Raw genomic sequence first — 20476 nt, 5'->3', positions numbered from 1 at the left:
ATAACGCGGTAAAGCAGCGCTCTTGGGGGGCAGGACTGCGCACTCTAGCGGATCAAAGCAAGTTCAATATAACACAGTTTCACCTATAACGCGGTAAGATTTTTTGACTGCCAAGGACAGCATTATATCGAGGGAGAGGTGTATATACTAAAGGCTAGCAATCCATCCCTTTCCTTTCCAGATAGAATTTCACAGCCAAGTAATAGTTAATCAAATCAGAGAGAAAAAGCAAAAACAAACAAGTGACCTTTCCTAAGGGGAAGTGGGAGGGATGAATGATGAGAGAACTCCGACAAACAGAATCAAGTTGTTGTGGATTAAAGAACAGGACTGGACTGTTGATAAGCATTCTGGATCCTTTAAAGACAGAAGCACATAGATAAACTTATGTTTAAATTGGGTTGGAGAGACAGAACCATGGGATGATTAGACCTTTTTTTAATGCTAAATAGGGAAAAACATGTATGTGATCAAACCCACAGTACTAGGAAACAGTGACTAGTTGAGCTCCCAAACCCCAGCTCTTGAAAACTTTGTTAATAATAATAATAGGAGATATACCTATCTCCTAGAACTGGAAGGGACCTTGAAAGTCATTGAGTTCAGCCCCCTGCCTTCACTAGCAGGACCAAGTACTGATTTTTGCCCCAGATCCTTAAGTGGCCCCCTCAAGGATTAAACTCACAACCCTGGGTTTAGCAGGCCAATGCTCAAACCACTGAGCTATGCCTCCCCCACTATATAGGGCACTGTATATAAATAGTTTTCTGAATTGACACAGCAGATGGAGCCAGGATACGTAAACACCTTAAAAAGATATATACTTCCATTTCCCCTCTGCAATCCCAAACTGAAGATGGGGGAAGGGTCACCTCAGAATCAGATAGGAGGTTGAAAGTTGCTACCTTTCCTTCCTCTGATGCTGGAGTTTTGGCCCTGGGCTGGAAGTCCTAAAGCCAGGTTGTTAAGTTGTGATCCAAGCCACTTGCATGAAGCTGGTGGCTATATGAGTTACACTGATTGAAATCCCAGGGACAAATTCAGTGGTAACAGTAAGACTAGAGGGAGTCTAAACAGGCATAATTTACTTTTTCTCCCAGCATCCCCAAACTACACCCCCATTCAACTTTAGACACACATTTACTTATAAAAGTGTAACAAGTTTCTGCCATTTCGTATCACCTCTGAATTTGGTCCACATGGTTGAAGGGAGTCTATGCTGATATAACACATATGCTGAAGAGCCAGAAGAGAGAGTAGCAAGTAACACAATGGTATAAGCGGGTGTAATTTATGCCTTCCTCTGGATCCCAATGTGCATATTAAACCAATGTACAGAGTTACTGATATGTTAGGGAGTCTAACTTTTATGTCCCTTCTGAATTTGAACCAAAGGGTCAAGGGGAGTTTTATCTGCGTAAGAAACAGAAGAACCACACTCTTACTTGGAACTGGAACATTACCATAAAAGTTTTATTTTACACAGAAAATTTTAAATCTTCTGGTGGATAAGGAAATCTGAGGTATTTCTTGCTCTTATTCCTCAAATCCTTTGAGCAGCCAAGTGGTTAAAAAAGGATAGCCTTCTTAGAATTTGATCATTTTGTATGGTGATTATAATTAGATTTTATAGTTAGATTAATTATATTTTTAGGAAGCCCCCATCTGACTTTAAGGTACATGTCTTGAATTCAACGAGCTTCCCTCCCAAAAGTTGAAGGTAGATTTTGCTCAAAGAAGTAGAACATATTCATTAAAATTCACCCAGCAAAACCACAAAAATAAACCTTGAAAACAGTGTTGTAACGGTTCAATTTCAAACTACACTTGGACTTTTTAAAAAAAAAAAAAGCAGCATTTTTATGTGCATATTCTCATTCTACGCTACAAACAATAAATGGAAAAAGAATATTGAGGCATAATACAGGCATCAGCAATTTTTTCATTATCCCAAGTGGCAGAACGGAAGAAGAAGAGGGAGCTGACAGGTGAAGTGCCCTAGAACCAAGCTGTTTACAGCGTCAATGAAGCACTGCAGTTCAAGTGCGTGAATGCAAAGGTGATGCAGTGGTGAGGTTATCACCTTCCTTACTGACATCTGATATGATTTCAAGATGAACATTTCTGCCAGGGGCATGGATTCAGTCCAGGTCCGTCCTTTCTGCTTCTTCTGTCCAAGGCATTGGTATTAGCAGTGGTACTGGCTGGTACTCTGGCAACAGCATTGACTAATGATAGACAATGGCATTTTGCCATTGATTTCAATGTAATGGTGGCAACATGATGGCTCAGACAAAGATCAGTACCAGAAACAGTAAATTGACAAGCACTTCATTTACTCAGATTTGGATAAAATTTACAGAGCCCTTAGTTTTATATGACAGCAAAAAATGGCTTGCATTTAATTATAGCTACTGGTACTCTGGTAAAGAGCTTGGGTTCACTTCCTTTACCCCATTCTATGCATGTGTAGTTATACATTGAGAAGATTTGGTCACAGTCCAATGATTAATGTGGTGCAGTGAGAATGTCTCACTATTTCTATATGAAATAGTATTACACTGCCGAATGTTTTTATATATTTTAGGGTTCACCAAAAAAGTTCGTCTAAGTTCTGTGCAGCCAAAGAACATGCAACTTCCATCAGGTTCCTTGATCTTATGACTTTGGCAGTGCAGAAGTTCCACATTTTCCATACAAACACCTGTAAGTACTACAGTTTTAAATTCACATAAAGATATGAGAAAATGCTTTTGATTGTATGGATCTTCTGGATCAAGATCCCAAAATAAAAAAGTATCCAAAACAGGATTTTTCTTCAACAACATAAATTAATTGTATTTCAAAACTTTTCCTAGTGAAATAAACACACAGTATGGACTATGCTACACTGAAAGGCATACGGTATTTCTGTGAAGAGCTGAAAAAGTTAGTTGGGAAACACTGGAGATAGCTCACCAAAGGAAAAACACTTGTGTTTTACCTTTGTTTACTTCTTTCTTGTGTATAAAAGGATCTTGAAAGTCCTTTTCTTCCAAACAGAGGGATTTCCCCCTGCTTTTCGTTTTAAAAATATGGAATGTCGTCTTCTCTGTTTTTGATGGAGGACTAGATAGGGAGATTCCTCAGCCCTCAATTGAAGCTGTGGATATTTGGAGATTTAGAAAAAAAGATTTTCTCCCAAGTGGAGGAAAAATGAGGAGGGAATTAAACAGTCTGAATCACATTCAGGCCTTTTTTATATACTATAAAGGAAGCTCATGATCTTGATAATGAATTATTTTATTCAATCTAATCCCCAGTTCACTTTTATCTATGTTACTGAAGATGTAAACTTACCAGTTTTGGTTACATCTGTCAAAAGCTCTAGGTTTAAAAATAGTTACTGTAAGTAAATATACAATTGAGTCACACCTTCAGATGGAATGTGCTACAGATAGATAACCATCACCACACCCTTTGAAATCATATTTTCACCTGCTTACTGCACATGCCTGTAGCTCTTCAACACTGTCCTTAATTGCTGTGCAAGACAATATGCAGAGTTTCAGACTTTTATATTTGTTCTTTCCTGGAAGAAGAATTACTGCTTGGCTTCTGGGCACTATTGTAGTGTTACTATTTTGCATATTTTTGAAAATGGTTAATATTTTTGATATGACAGCAGAGAAAAATCCTTTAACAGACTTTGAACCTATGTGTCAACAGTTTACATACTTCAATCCAATACAAAATAATGGGGCCATCCCAAAAATGTAATAAATAAGAAGCCTAAAGGTTGTTGATGAGATTTAAGGATAAATTAAACCACTTATTTTTGTGAGGTCCAAAATGAGACCCACTGTGCTGCCAGATGGGCAATTTTTGAACTTTATGACTCTTCCCTCCCCTTTTCACTATTTTATTAGTAGTAAAAGAAAAAGACAAGGTAGAACCAACAACAGTACTATTGGGTGTCGCTCCAATAAACACGTACACACAAATATTTACATCTTTTACTGTTCTAGCACAAAATGTTCTCTATAAAGATGAGGAATCAAAATATTTTCAGGTAACAGGATTACCTAAGGATGCATTAACTCCTTTTCACAAAATAATCGAGTTTCTTCATTAAAATCTGACAGTATTTCAGTTCTACAAAACAAACTCTACAAAGTTCTTCATTTACTTCTGAGAGAAAGTAAATTAGCGCAGATATATTATTTCTGAAATCCTTTACTATAACAGTATTAGCAACCAACTTCACAGCAAGAGTTAGTGGAAGGTTACATTTCTGAGCTAGAGTAGTGTGCAGTTTACATAATTAAAACACAAACTTTATAAAACAAAAAATATGAGTATTTAATCTGTGATGGATTCTAGATTCTTACATATTTCACAATCACAAAGCTCCCATTTAATTTACTCTACTCAATCAAGTCTTTCAAAAGAAATCTGAGCTCCTGCTGTATCTAATATAGCTTCTAGTCCTATGGAAAATAGTTTTTGTTTTTTTTAAAAAAAGGTCTCCTATGAATAGAAGAAAGGTGCAATTAATTTTTGTTTCAGAAACAAGCCTCTAACTTCACTTTAAACCCAATGTGGCTTCAAAATAAATGTGTTCAGATGCAGTATTATACAGATCAGTAAGGAATATACAAAAAGTAAGGTGTGTAATAATACTGTGACAGATTTCCAATGTGCTGACATACAGTATTCCGTGACCATCTCTAAAGAAATTGGCTGTAAATCCTGAAGAACCATGCCTATGAACTTAATGACCCATCAACATATTGCATCCGTTTCTGGTCTAAAAAAATAGCTATATAATACACTAATATACAATGCATCTGCTTGCAAACACAGGAGTAGCCATAAATAAAACTTTATTCTTCCATTTCATTTACAAGCTATCAAGTACCATGTATTTACACAGCACTGGACACTTAAAATAGTTGCAGTCACAGAATGATCCAGACTGAATAGAAAGCTGTTGATAAAGTAAAGGATCTTAAGATAAAAGCAAAGTAATACTGTAACAGACAGGTGGCAAAAAAGCAGTTTTGTAATGTTGCAACAATTCTGGTTGAAACAAAAACCGAGCCCCATGCGATTCTCAGCTTTAATTGTTTGTAGTTTGGCTAATGTCTGTACAGCCATTTTGTCTTTTGCAATTATTAAAATAAAAAAAGTTAAAAACTATAGCAGCAACAAGCAAACCCTGTGTCAGGTAGGCAAGGGTTAAGAACTAAAAAAGTTTATATGATGTGCTTATGAAGGTTTGCAGAGTTTATCTTCCATCAGCTGGAGTTCGACTGAGTGACAACATGATTCGGGCAAATCGCTCACACAGTTCATGTGTGGAATAGGAAGGTAACTTTGGTGGATCATTGAAACCTTTAATCTCCGTAGAGCAATCTAGAAGTTTTGGCAGGAAGTCTGTCAGCTTTTCTTGCAAGTTAGCTGCAAATATATATATAAAAAAGTCAATATAAGCACTTACTGCCCACAGGAGCAATAAAGTGAAAAATTGCTGCATTGCATCAACTTCCTCTTCTAGTTAGTTTCACTTTGTTACAAACATCTTTCCTTAGTACTCTAGGCTTCAACTAGGAATAAATGAGTCACTCAGTATGACAGTGCTCAGTACTAGACTAAAGTATTCTCAAGATCATCAGGAATACACGGAAACAAAGATTAAATATGCAATGGTATGCAGGTGAAACCTTTTCCATCTTTAAACCAACTTCATACAATACTTAGCTCTTTTAGGACTCAATACAAGGACACTTATCTGTGGATTTCAAAGCATATTTCAAAAGAACAAAAGATTGATAAGATAAGATAGAACTTGAAGATAAAATAAAAGCTATATCCAACTTCAAGATCAGAATAATTTTGTCTTCAGCACCGTGTGTGTGGAGGAGCCTTCGAAATTAAGAAATACATAGAGGATGACTAGATAGCAAGTGTGAAAAATAGGGATCGGGAGTGGGGGGTAATAGGTGCCTATATTAGACAAAGCCCCGAATATCGGGACTGTCCCTATAAAAATTGGGACATCTGGTCACCCTAAGTACATATGACTTACGTTCCATTTCTTGTCCAAGATATGAACACCAGCGGTTTCTCATATCTTCTACAGCAGCAATATCCTTTTCTTCCATTTCATCCACCAGTAGTAATGGCAAACATGGGACAATAAGCTCATTCATAATGATCAGTCCATTATTTACTTCCTGATCATCTCCAGACTCAAAGAGTGCCGCAGCATGTTCATTTAGTTTCTTCATGCAACACCACAGAAAAGGAAAACTTATAAGTACTTAGTATTTCACGTTTCGCCAAGTATCAGCTTTTTAAAAAAATAAATATTTATTCCTCAAACAAAAAACAATTTGAAAATCAGTAGTGACCATATCACAAGTTTTAAGTCAGGGCAATCTTGCAAATTCTTCACTAAACATGTCAGGTCTTATGCTAGTCTTCCCTCTAACAGACCCCTGAACGGGTTCCTGATTTCTCCTAATTGTTGTAGCCATCCCTGCTGAAGGCTAGATCCCCACTCCCTCTGTTTCTATGGCTGATTAAAAATCAAGGTAAGGAGGCGGGGGGGGAGAGAGAAGAGGAGAGAGAAAATAATCAATTTTCTGTTGCTGCCTTTTCTAGCATTAGTCTCCTGTCAGCTAGTCCCACTGCGGCAATGTGACCGTTTGCTGTCCAAAGCTAGGATGTGCCACTATCCTTTGTCACACTATGTGTAGCAGTGGACAGATTCATTATAATGCCACAGTAAAACAGGCAGCTACACACTCTGTAGGAACAACAGAAATTATAATTTTTCCTTTTAATCCTCATATTTTACATTGCTTCCTTCTCCATTGTTGGCCCTGTTCTTACAAGAGGAGGGATGCTCTTAACTTGTTACATAAATGTACAAAGGGTTTTTAATTGTGATTTTGCATCACTACTATTGTCTACTACACCTCTAACCCGATATAACACAAATTCGGATATAACATGGTAAAGCAGTGCTCGGGGGGAGTGGGAGGGTGGCTGTGCACTCCGGCGAATCAAAGCAAGTTCGATATAATGCAGTAAGATTTTGTGGCTCCCCAGGACAGCATTATATCGGGGTAGAGGTGTATTTCACACATGCAACAACAACTGAAAAATTAGGGTCATATTCCACTTACTAGCAAACATTCTCTTCTGTAATGGGATATCAGCTCTTCATCATGCCCTCTATACAGGCCTTTGGACAAGAGTTCTTTGTTATTCTGATAAGCATAGATAAGGTAAAGCAAGGCTTCCATATAACTAAAACACACACAAAAAACATATATATACACACATCAGATTTATAATGCCCTTGTACAGGTAGGTATCATTTGTTTCTGTGTCTTGTCAAAGGTCAATACAATAAAAAAAGCATTCAAACACTTACACTTGATATGGTTTCCCATGGTATTGGCTAGGACATTTTCTCCTCAATGCACATCAGTACAACTTTCTGTTGCAACCATAAGCCGGATCCAAAGTTTAAATCAATGGGAGGTTTTCCACGGACTTCAAATGGCTATGAATTAGGCCTTATATACACAGGAAAACAGTTTTCTTCTACACATCCATGACACATTTGGTCTGATTCTCCACTATCCTGAAATTTGTGTAGCCATTTACACCTTTGCAAATTGGGTGTGGGATAGTGGCATTTCATTTCTCAAGAGTGAACTTCTAAGAGAAAACTTATTTTCAGGTATGTTAATTATAGTGTCCCCAAATTACCACTAACATTTAGACTGATAGAAATGTTCACAGATGTGAGACTGGCATGGCCTGCCCAAAAGCAAGAATTTGTAGTATCAGTCTACTGGCAATTTTCACCTTAAACTAAAATAAAGTAATGACAGGGACATGTACACTACTGTCAGGGGGATGAATAAAAAAACAACCTGACAACAAAATCTGATAGACAGACAAAACAGACCTCACTGCTTTGACACTGGTTGTCAAAAAGGATTAGCCAGTGTTGCATCTTTCGCTTTTAGTGAATACATTAGGAAACCTTGGCATAGTCTGAGTTAGAGAAACAGAAAGAGAAAAATAAAGGCAAGTATCTTCTAAAGATGCCTTGAAATGACTGCTCATTTAAAGAAAAAATGTATTTTTGTACAAGCAAACAGCTTTAGGTGAATGCCTCAATAAAAAAAAGTTACAGCGCAACAGAGCACTGAGGTGTGTTTGCTGCAGCTACACTAGTGAGAATAGAAGGCTAGATCTTCTTTGGACATTTTCTGTGCCTTTTAGCATTACATACACATGAAAATCATATAGAATACATGCAAGGATATACCAGGGCCTTCATAGTGGAGCAACTTACAAATTTGGATGTTAGTCCCTAAATGCATGACCTTGCACTATTACATTTCATCACATTTCTATTACTCCAGTTTACAAGGTCATCCAGAGTTGTATGATACTCCGGTTCTTCTCCATATTGGCAATACCTCCAAGCTTTGTGTCATCTGCAAAGATAGTGGAATTCCTCAGAGATTGGTCTTGGGACCAATCTTATTTAACATTTTTACTACTGACCTTGGCACAAAAAGTGGGAATGTGCTATTAAAATTTGCAGATGTCACGAAGTTGGGAGGTATTACCAATACAGAGGAGGACTGGAATATTATTCAAGAATATCTGGATGACCTTGTAAACTGGAGAAATAAAAATGGGATGACATTTAATAGTGCAAAGTCATGCATTTAGGAACTAACAACAAGAATTTTTGCTATGAGCTGGGGACTTAGCAGTTGGAAGCAACAAAAGAGAAAGACCTGGATGTATTGGTTGATAACAGGATGACTATGAGCCACCAAGGTGATGCGGCCATGAAAGAGGTTAATACAGGCCTAGGATGCATCAAGTGAGGTATTTCCAGTAGAGGCAGGGAAGTGCTAGTACTATTATACAAGGCACTGGTGAGACCTCATCTGGAATACTGTGTGCAATTCCGGTCTTCCAAGTTTAAGAAAGATGAATTCAAACTGGAATAGGAGCTGAGAAGGGCTATTAGGATGATCTGAGGAATGAAAAGCCTACTTTATGAAAGGAGACACAAAGAGCTTGGCTTGTTTAGCCTAAGCAAAAGAAGGCTGAGGGGAGATATGATTGCTCCCTATACATACATCAGAAGGATAAATACCAGGGAGGGAGAGGAGTTATTTAAGCTACGTACTAATGTGGACACAAAAAACATATGGCTATAAACTGGCTATCAATAAGTTTAGGCTCGAAATTAGGAAGACTTTAACCATCAAAGGAGTGAAGTTCTGGAACAGCTTTCCAAGGGGAGCAGTGGGGACAAAAAAAATCTAACTGGCTTTAAGACTGAGCTTGATAAGTTTATAGAGGGGATGCTATGATGGGACTGCCTATGATGGCATGAGGCCCATTGGCGACTGCTAGCTTCAAAAATCCCCAATGTCTGGAGACAGGGCACTAGATGGGGAGGGCGCTGAGTTACTACAGAGAATTCTTTCCCAGGCGTCTGCCTGGTTGGTCTTGCCCACATGCTCAGGGTCTAACTGATCGGCATCGGGAATGAATTTTCCCCCAGGTCGTATTGGCAGAGACCTTGGGGGATTTTCGCCTTCCTCTGCTACATGAGGCATAGACCACTTGCAGGCTTAAACTAGGTAAATGGTGGATTCTCTGTAACTTGAAGAAGTCTTTACATTATGATTTGAGGATTTCAGTAACTCAGCCACAGGGTAAGGGGTCTCTTACAGGAGTGAGTGGGTGAGGTTCTGTGCCTGCAATGTGTCAGACTAGATGATCACGATGGTCCCTTCTGACTGAAAAGTCTATTTGGAATGGCAGTTTATGGAATAGAAAATAAACTTAAAGAGAAAGATTATTTGATTATTAAAAAGGAGTTGGCTGAGGGGGTTGTGTTTTTCACATTCACAAGAATAAGATGTGTCCCAGTGCTGCAGTTTCAGAAGATTAAGGAAAGCAATGGTGATTGCGGATGGCATCAATGCCCTCTTACAGCACTAAACACGGTGCCTGAAATTGGGTAGTACAGGCACTGACCCGTCCGTTCTCTCTCAAACTTCAGAGCTCAAAGACATACACGTACAATTCAGAGGAGAAAGGGAGGCAAACAGAGAGCATATATACACAGAAGCAAGTCCCTCAAGGAATGACAATTCCTAGTTAGTATCCACTCCTCCTTTGGGATAGCTATAGGTGATTAATCAAGCAATACAAGCCATATCAATCAATCAAGCCCAAGTGGAAGGAGGGCAGAGAAGTTCTCTATGGAGTGACTTATGTTACTCTTCCAAGCTGGACATCCATCTAAGACAGTGGTATCCAGATAGTAATGCAATGTAAAAGTATTGAGAAAACACCATGCAACAGCTCAATAGATATAAATGATGGGGACATTGTACAGGCAAGACATTTGCAGTGTTAGTCCTACTGAAACATGCTTTAAGATTCTCAGGGAGTGGAACTCTGGCTAAGACATAAAATATCTCAACACAATTTTAATCCTGGCTCAACCAGGTTAAGCATGGATGGCTGTGTGGCTGCCACCAGTCCATGGCTGGGCAATGTCCCCTCAAGTCTGATCTTCAGGGCTCCATGTGCCAGGACTTTATCTCCAAGATGGGCTACATGACCAAAAAGTGCTTGTGGTAATGATCGATGATGACTTCAGTCCTGTCAATGCCAGTTCTCAATAATACGTCCCTGTTACTGATAAAAATCGAACTTATGGCTGGTAGTTGCCACTGACACACATACGAAATGCCCCCTGCTGTCTTGTTTAAGCATCATCCATGTTTTAGATCCATAAGAGGATCGGCAGTACACAGGTTTGATTAATCTGTACTTTTGTATATACTTTCATCTTCTTTTGGCTCCAGACCCTACGCAGGTCTTTCATGGCTGAGGCTGCTAAACTGACTCTCCTTAGGATGTCTGTCGGTTTGCGCCCATCGGATGACAAATTATTGCCTACAGAGCTGAAATCATCCATTTCTACTGGCAGCACAGATGTCTTGTATCACAACTTTTGCCCTGACATTCTGGATTTTTGATTTTGCCCAAGAAATCTTTAGCCCAAGGGCAGCTGCCCTGTAGCAGAAGCTGTCCTGTCTTTAGGTCATATGCAAGCTGTCTGAAGAGGACATCATCATCCGCATAATCCAGGTTGGTAAAAGAAGTTGAATGGACAATTATACTGGTATTTGTGGAGACTGGATTAAGGAGCCAATCTATTGTATGGCAGAATGGCGCTGAAGGCAAGACACGTCCCTGCTTCACCTGGGATCTAGGGTAAACTCTGTTAGATCTAGAGGTCCTGTACTGCACCTGTGCCCGAGAGTTATTATGTAGCTCTTTAATTTACCTCAAGAGGATATCGGGAACATCAGTGCCTTGTAGGGCCTTCCTCAGGGCAGCTCTATTAACAGAACTGAAGACTAAGTCTTCATATGCTCCTGTCAAAGATGACTGAATTCTTGATGGAGACCAAGTACAACATACATTGTAGATCATCCAGCAGTGACGCCTGACTGCCCTGGGTGATGGTGTTTCACAAGGTTAGGGTGGAGCTGGGTGAGTAGGACATGTATAAAAGCTTTTCCGGTAACAGAAAGCAAGGTTATTGGCCTCTCTCTCCTAACTCAGCACATGGGCATTACCCCTTACAAAGTGGGATGATGATCCCTTCCTTCTACTCTGCTGGTAACTTCCCTGTACAAACCTGGGGGAAAAAACTTTGGTGTAATGCTACACTTATGGACTGTATGGAGCAACTGAAAAGTTTGGGGTTATGCCATCAGATCCAGCATCACACCCGCTTTGCAATTTCTTTATGGCAGAGCAGACTTCATATAAAATAGGTACTCTACACAGGTTTTGGGTGCAGGGACTGCATCTACTACTACTGTGACCAGATCTGAGCTTTGAGTCACTTCACCACTTCAGGATGGTTAAGTGCACATTAATATTCTTTTCATCTTTGCAGGACTTCTTTTTGGGTTGAGCATGTTTTACCATCAGCCTTATTTATCCAAATAAACCCTGTCCAAAGTCCAGTTTTGGATCAATGTGATAGAATAACTTTGAATGCAGGTTGTAATTTGTTGGACCTTATTCTGTCTTTCTCTAAGTTCTCAAAATAAGCTTAGGTGCTCAAGCTCCCTCTGTATAATAAGAGGGCGTTGCTGGCAGGACATTCTTAGCAAGAGGTCCTTGACTTTGGAAATTGCTCTCCACTTTGGTCTTCAGAGGTTACATTTACTAACCTACTGGGCATTTTGGAAAGCCAGTTGCCTCCCCACCTCCCCCCACAAAAATGAGGATAGTGGAGATGATAATATTTATGCGTGGTTCTTCTATATTGTGTCATTTTAATTTATGCAACAAATTGTCAAATATATACAGCTGCCCATTCTAATATATTCAAAGCAATATTGATCTTTTCTGAAAAAGAATGGTGTAATTGCAATACACTTACAAATTATTTTTTCTTTTACGTTTATTATTTTTCCATTAATTTGGTGTATCGTTTACATTGCTTTTTCCCCACTCAGAAACTGTTTAACGTAACCAATTTAAATAACCCCCGTGTCTGAATTCTATAATGTCACCTCTTACCTCTTTTTTTGAAAAAGTTCCAATCCTACCATGAGATACATGGTTGTTTCTCTGTAATTTCTATATTCTTGATGCCATCTCTGCACATAAGAAAGTGTATCAAGAATGTTCATTCATAAAAAGGAGAACTACATTTTGCACTCTTCACACAGCATTGCATACACATAATAAGCATTCATGAATTGTTTGGGGGATAAATCAAAGAATATGGAAAATATTTTTCACATAAAAAAAACCAAACTGTCTAAATATCTGTCACACAGAGAAAAAGAAAATTCTTAAACTTTGTAAAGTGATAAAACAAAAATTCCACAGGATTATGTTTACATAATTCATTGCCATTTGAAAGGAACAAATACAGCAGTCTAAGAGGAATTCCAGGCAGGATTGTAAAATGTCCTTTTTATCTCCTGGGAGTGGGAAGGAGAACAATCAAAATAGGATTATCTATTTTTTGGCCTTCTGTCATGCTGAAATATTTACATGACTATTTTATTTATCTATATCTCTATCTCTATGTGTGTGTATGAGTGAGAGACAGAGAGATATGATATAAACATCAGACTAATTTTAATCTATGAACTGGGGAAAGTGGATGGGGCAAAAAGTAAAATGGGAAGTGATGAGAATCTTGTCTTGTCATACTAGAGGCTGAAGAAAATCATAAAACTGATCCTGAAGCAAAATGTTACAATACTGCAAACCAAAAGCAATGTGGTTTGTACTGGAGTCACTTTACCACTATTTTATAGGCAAACAAATGTTTTACTTCAAATTTGCAGCATGTTTCTATTCCAGCTGGTCAGAATGGCTGCTCTTAATTGCCTGCAAGGTACAGAACTCCAATCCCAACATGGCTTGCCAGATATCCATTTATGGTGAAATTCACCCCAACGTAAAGAGCCTGCATGAGGTTCCACGAAACATTTACTGTCTATTTATGATAAATCCTAATTTTACCTTTGCAGATATGTCTTCCCCTCCCATTTAGCAGAAAAAAATGGTTTTATACATGTGCAAAAGGGAAAGGTGGCACCCAGGTGTGACAGAGCCAAAAATCTGTAGTGCACACCTATGTAAAGTTATGCAGGAGTGGGAAGGAACTTGAACCCAGAACAGAAAAAGTGAGGCAGAGAACCTGCCACTCTGCAAATCCTCCAGTCCTTCCCCCTCCACTGGGGAGGGAAAGCACACAGAAAGGCCACGGATCCTATTTCAGGCCTTTAGGCTGGTGAAGGGGTGCAGAGGATCTCTGTCTTCCATTGGTTAGGTGAGGGGAAAAAATTACTCTCTCTTTGGCCCTATTGGCAAAAAGGTGAGGTTCAAGTGATGCATGGGGACCTGTGTGGGAAAAGAACTGCATCTGAAGGATTTAGGCCCCAATTCATTTAAAGCACATGCATAACTTCAACTATGTGATTAAATGCTTTGCTAAATAGACATTACTTGATATTTAGCTAGAATGTGACCAGTTTCTCAGAAATGACTTGTCAAAGTTTCATTCTTGAATAGTATTTGTCAGCATTTTAAAATCAGGATTTATTGATCAGTACTTCAATATTTCAGGGGTTTTGGGGGAGGGGGATTGGGAGAGATTAATCAGTAAGTAGTCTCGGTGTGAGACAGGATGTACATGAATAAGATTCTTGCCAATACATTGGTAATGACAGCATACCAGCTGGAGATAAACTGTAGCCAGGTCCTACTGACCTGAAACCACCCATACTATTTTAATAGATGGCCACTTCTTGTAGAAAAAGCCAATCAATTCACACGGTGATAAACTATGGGGCGCTGTTAATGATATCAAGTCATTAGGGAGTCGGCCAAGACCAATAAACTATCTTTTAATTATGGCTCTGCTCAAATTTGATCTTCTCAAAAATAAACTGTCTTTCAATAGCATTGAACATTGGAAATTTGGTGAACAAGAAACTGTGCACTGTAAATGAACAAAAGATCTTTTCTGAATTTTAGTAGATAATTATTCTATGTTACAATTTATTAGGAAAGAAAAAAAATACTGGCCTCATACTCCTCCATGTTTACTTCATCTGGTTTTATCATTTCAAGTTTGGCTTGAGCCACTTTCATTATGTTGCGGCACCTTAAAAACAAAGGAAGAAGAGTTGCAAAAAAATTAATTGGTGGTCACTGAAAACTCACAGACACATGTTAACATTGCAGAGATATTAGCCTAAAAATACTGTAAGTATACATCATTAGAGCACTATAACTTTGACTAAAGTACATACAGGAAGTGTGAATTCCTGTATACTTCTTGAGTTCCTTGCCACGAATTCACAGGCAGAGGGTATAGGACTTTCTCATAATTACTTAACAAATATGTAAAACAGTCACTATATTTTAACTTTTTTCCTCTACCAAAATGCCATATCAGTTTTTTTTTTTTAAAAGTTAAAAATCAGGTGGCTTAAATCTTTCTGAACTTTTAACTAGTTTTTTTAAATGTAATCTTAGAGAATTAGGATCTGAAGCTTCAAGTGCTCGTATTGTGAGGGGGGCAGGATGCAGTCTTTCAATTTGTGTTTTTTAAATAGGTGAACAAGTGTTAGGGTGGCGCACAGAAATTGCCACAGTGAATTAGACAAGTTATTAGACATTTAGCCGGGTATGCTGTTTTTTACATTGATCACTACAAGTTGTTTCAGAGAAAGGAACGAGAATATATAATGGTAAATTATGGAATAATATTTATACCCATAGTGAACATTTCTTTCTAATCACCATTGATTGATTTATGTCATCAAACATAAGGATTTTTCTTTAATGTTATTCTATCTAAATTAACCATGGATGTTCCCATTATCCATATAAATATTTAATTCTATCCTGAATGCTACTACGTTCTTGGGTGCACTGCTATATTGCAGCAAGCAGTTTCACAATTTAATTATGTATTTCTTAAAAGTAGTATTTCATGCTGAAAATTGCAACATTGTGTAAAGGGAAACCTTTACTGAAGTGGTGGCTAGGCAAATATATTGTTCATAGTGGGTACCTAATAGCCACATTATACCTACAATACATAAAGGAGAGTTAACTATTGTATCCTCTGAATAAAAAATTGACTAGTATAAGTTTAGCATGTCTCATTTTCCCATTACCTTTCATCAAAGCTCAGATTGTGATCTCCAAACTGTTCCAGTAATGTTCTCTCAATTATTTTCTTTGGTGCCTCGTTTTGCATAAAGTAAACAACTGCATGATGCAAACGGTAATCACATTCGGGTGGTGGATCATCCTGAGCCAATTTTAGTAGCCGTGCATACTCCAATTTAATTGCCTACATAATTTAACAAAAAAAATCAGTTATTTTTTCTAGTTAACCCTTGACAAGTGAATTATTATTTTTATTTCTGTGAAGTTAACATCCTCATATTACTGGCCATGCTACAAGATGCTTAGTAAGCCCCCAGCCCTGTCCTACTTAAACATATTCCCAAAGTACCCTTCTAATGGGAGTCATTTAACATTTTAAAAACAAAACTGAGGTGGTTGTTCTCTCTCTGATCAGCTATCACTGGCAATAAGGTAGTACTTATGTGCCCATATGGGCAGAACTTCAACATCATTTTCTCACCTGTGTTAAAACTTCCTCAGGGAAGATTTAGCTTTTTACTATCCAGCCACTTCTCTAGCCATCCCATCTTTTCACCCAAGGTAAAGATACCTACTATATGTCTCTACAGCCAGAAGCTGTACAAGACAATTGCAGCCATTTTAGCCAGTGAATTATTCTGAAAGCTTTCATGTTGAAAAATAGTTTTTGGCCAGGGTTAAAATGCAAAATTTTCAGAGAAAGTTTAATGAACATGTAAAAATATATTTAAGCATGATGGAAATGGTTTACACTAAGAACCTAATTATCTGATTTCTACTCAAAACAAATACTTAAAACAAGTTTCTATCCTGCCTTAAAAGGCCTTAACAGCATAAACATTTAGTATTTTACACTGTTTTTCCTTTATGCTAGTGTCACAAGAAATACTTTTCCACCTTTGCAGGCATTTTTTTTTTAAACAGAAATTCTAGTTTTCATGAAAACTTTTCAGTTGTGCTCATTAACTACTTAATTACTGACTCTGACCACTGTGTGGAACAAAAGACAAATCACTGAGAGAAATGGTGACAGATATTATATTTCAAGATTTTTTTTTCTAAAGGTACAAAAATGGTCAAGCACTATGGTAAACAAATGTCAACTTGAACTAGAGTGAATGTATACAATGCCTGTAAGCAGGATAATGTATATTAGTGCTTTAACACTAACAAATCTTGAACACAACAGGCAGTTTCAAAGCACTCAGTAATAAACATCCAGTTTAATATATCAAAATCCTTTCTTCCCAAATACGTGGCAAGGCTACTCATCTCAGCAAGACTTATCACCATTTCTTTCACATATTTAAAATCTCTTCTTCTATACATGTTTCTACCAGTTTCCAAAATTGTAACTAACACTTAAACATAAGTCTTTTTTCACAGAATAAACTGGATATTGCAGGTGGTTCCTCTTTCTACTTAGGAATTCAAGGGTTTCCTTCTCGTTCCTTCCAAGACACTCAATGCACAGGTGAAATGTTATACGTTCAGAGGCATGTGAAGACAGGAGGAAGCCCTCATCTCGTTTTCGAGGGTGAGACTTTAACTAGCCTAGTGGAAGGTAGAGATGTGTGTCTGTGCATTCATTTTTATTCTTTTCTTTGGACATACCAAAATACTATTGACAAGCTTTGCATGATCTCAATTGAAAGGATCGATTATCAGGACTAAAATAAAGGTCTAATTAAGTCAGGTAACTATACCAGCAAAAAAGGAGCATTTGCTGGTGCAGCTATATCAGTATAGCTACACCAGTAAACCCTTTCTAGCATGGACAAGGCCTGAGAAAAGCACTTGACACATACCACTTTACGGACAGTCTACCAACAGAAGAAAAGAACGGTTTCCATACACATTTTTGACCTAATACAGTAACAGGCATCTTATCCGTATTCTAAGATTCTTATATGCTGAGCAAAATCATAGTTTTTTTCTTTATACAGTATACAGAAAATGAGATTACAGTACAACCAATATATCAGAGAAAGATTCTTTCTAGTTCTCAAAGGAAGTTATATACAAAAATCCTGAAGAATATGTTTTGCTTGATTTTGAAAACAGACAACTACCCTATAAAAACTTCAGGTTTCAGTGAAGAAAGATTGACTCATTTCAAATATGTTTCAACAAGAACAACAGTAAAGCAAACATATCCTAAAACAAACTAAAGAAAAAAACATGAAAAACAGAAAATTATCTTTGTAAGTACTATTATACCTAAAATACCATGCAAAACAAAAAATGGCATATAATTTTATTAAGGCACAGAGCAGCTAAGAGACTATGGAAAACCACACTGAAGTAACATGAAGTTACACTTAATATTCTTCAAGTCAGTCACTTCATATTGCGCATTTAAGCCAAAGTGTTAACTGAAAATATTGTATGTATGGTTTTTATATACAACACCACCAACCCCAGATAGGTAAGTACAGTAGAGCTGAGTGTGAAATGGTTCTCTCATCCCATGGGAATTTTTGAGATTTAAAATATTTTCCCCATCTCAAATCAGGACAAAAAAATAGTAATCTCTAAAGTTTGTGTGAACTGAACAAAAATCAAATCAGAACAAAATTTTTTGTTTCCATTATGACCTTTTTTATGTATATATTTTTTTTACTATACATTAAATTGAACTTCAAAACTAAAAGTCACTTCTGACCAAAAAGTGGCACTTTGCATTTGAATTTTTCAAAAAACAGGAAATGCATTGCAATGGACCTTTTCCCATAAAAAAGTTGTTTTGAAAAATCTGCATTCTCCAATGAAAAATGTTTAGTTGAAAAATTCCTGACCAGCTCTATCAGTAAGGAAAAAGCAAATTCCCACATTTTCTAACCAAATTAACTCACTATATATGGTAAGAGTATAGAAGACCATAACTGTCTCACCAGAAATTATGCATATTTAAAACAAAATGTTAACGAATACACACTCCCCAAGGTAAAAAAAAATTCAACTTCCATTTTTTTCCTTTTAAAATACCATAAACACACATTCCCACTGGGGAAAAAAAAAATTTCTGCACTATGTTATGGTGGCTCTTCCACTGGCACACAGATGATTCAAAAGCTTATGTACCAACAATTCAGAACATTTACATATTAAGGAAAACTGATAACATCTGGATAGGTTTACTAAATTTAATGTTACTTTGAAAAGTTAAAGAATGGGCACCTAAAACAGTATCTCCCCATAATAAAGTACACTATACAAAAGGGATAATATTGACACTGTAACAAGTAAACCAAACCAAACCATTCAGCTTGTTATTTTAATGGAGGACAAGAGTCAGAACAACATTTCTTTGAAAAGCTTTGGTGAACACAGCGATGTTCTTGTGTGAAAATGCTGGAATCCTCAGACACATGCTAATGGAAGTTTGCATTTACGCTTGGTCTACACTAGGAATTTATGTTGGTATAACTACATTGCTCTGAGGTGTGGTTTAGTCACCCCCTTAAGTGATGTAGTTATACTGACCTAATCCCCAGAGTAGACAGTGCTATGTTGACAGGAGGGCTTCTCCCATAGACATAGGTAATGCCTCTCGGAGAGGTGGAGTACCTATGCCAACATTGCCTCTGCACCGTAGGCAATGTCTCCACTGAAACACTACAGTGGCACTGCTGCAGTGTTGTAAATGGAGACAAGCACTTAGTTATGAAAAAGATAAACAAATGCAGTCATTGTTCAAGCTCACACATCTAGCCTTAATATTATCTTTCTTAGAAAATGTGGGAAGCTGTGACTAGTAGTATCAGAAAACTTTATTGCTAACACACACCCCTATAAACACACACACACACACACACACACACACTAAGATTTCTATATGCTTCTTTCAGGACACAAGTATTACTGAGGACTGAAGCCAAGAAAAAGAAAACAGACAAATGCCAGAACAATCATAATGCATTAATAGGAAAAAATATTCCAATAATAAAAAAAATCAGAGGAGAAGTAAAGATTGAAATGTTAGTTGTACCTTAAAGAACCCTGCTTCTGGCCCACACCTGTCATAAACATTCCTGGCTTTACCTATAGCCATGATAATACCTTGCATGTTCGGGGTCAGCATGACCTGCCACAGGGGATTTAAGGTAAAAGTTTCGAATGATTAATATTTTAATGATTTAAGTCAATATGCCTTTAGACTCATGCAACATAAAGAACAACCTATTGCATGCATACATTGGAATGGCAAATGCTTCAGTGTTAGAGTTTGTGTTCTGCAAATGAATCATAACGTTTTTCTCTACTTCTACCAAAGCAACAGCCATATATGATCTAACAGATGTTTACATTAGAATAAAGTAAGTACTAATAATTATTCCAAATGCAATGAAAGCAATTTAAGAATTATATGGGCAAAATGTCCAAGGAAAGAAGAGACTGTTCAATACTGTTATTTCACAAATACTGCAAAATGAATTAGTACTAACCTAAGAGTCTGTCTTACTAGCAAGGGATAAAACCAAAGTTTCTATTATTTCAAATTAGAAAAATCCATTCAAAATTGAGAATTTTTGATGTTCAATACTACAAATATTTATATCATTTTGCCTTTTTTCCAGATACTTCATAATTTAATAATTGCATTATTACATAAAATATATATTCAAAATCAGGGTCAGGGTCCCATTGTGCTAGGTGCTGTACAAACACACAAGACGACATGGTCCCTGCCCTGAAG

At 37.4% G+C, this 20476-nt stretch overlaps 1 protein-coding gene across 5 annotated transcripts in view; it reads right to left on the bottom strand.

Moving 5' to 3' along the window:
- Positions 1–3981: 3981 nt before the first annotated feature.
- The window catches only part of USP25 (ubiquitin specific peptidase 25), a 127166-nt gene continuing 110671 nt past the window's right edge, over positions 3982–20476 (bottom strand). For 4 of the 5 annotated variants that reach the window (XM_045002162.1, XM_045002158.1, XM_045002161.1 and 1 more), the window contains 7 exons: positions 19769–19864; positions 15783–15961; positions 14683–14761; positions 12655–12734; positions 7176–7299; positions 6071–6266; positions 3982–5442 (listed from right to left, as the gene is read on the bottom strand). In XM_045002162.1, coding sequence (XP_044858097.1) covers positions 5270–5442; positions 6071–6266; positions 7176–7299; positions 12655–12734; positions 14683–14761; positions 15783–15961; positions 19769–19864 — 927 coding nt within the window. In that variant the 3' untranslated portion in view covers positions 3982–5269. The remainder of the gene's footprint in view (positions 5443–6070; positions 6267–7175; positions 7300–12654; positions 12735–14682; positions 14762–15782; positions 15962–19768; positions 19865–20476) is intronic. The other variant, XM_045002160.1, reaches the window with a different exon arrangement.

This window comes from Mauremys mutica, chromosome 1 (assembly GCF_020497125.1).
Source record: "Mauremys mutica isolate MM-2020 ecotype Southern chromosome 1, ASM2049712v1, whole genome shotgun sequence".
NCBI lineage: Eukaryota > Metazoa > Chordata > Testudines > Geoemydidae > Mauremys > Mauremys mutica.
This window is presented reverse-complemented; position numbering and strand designations above follow the sequence as displayed.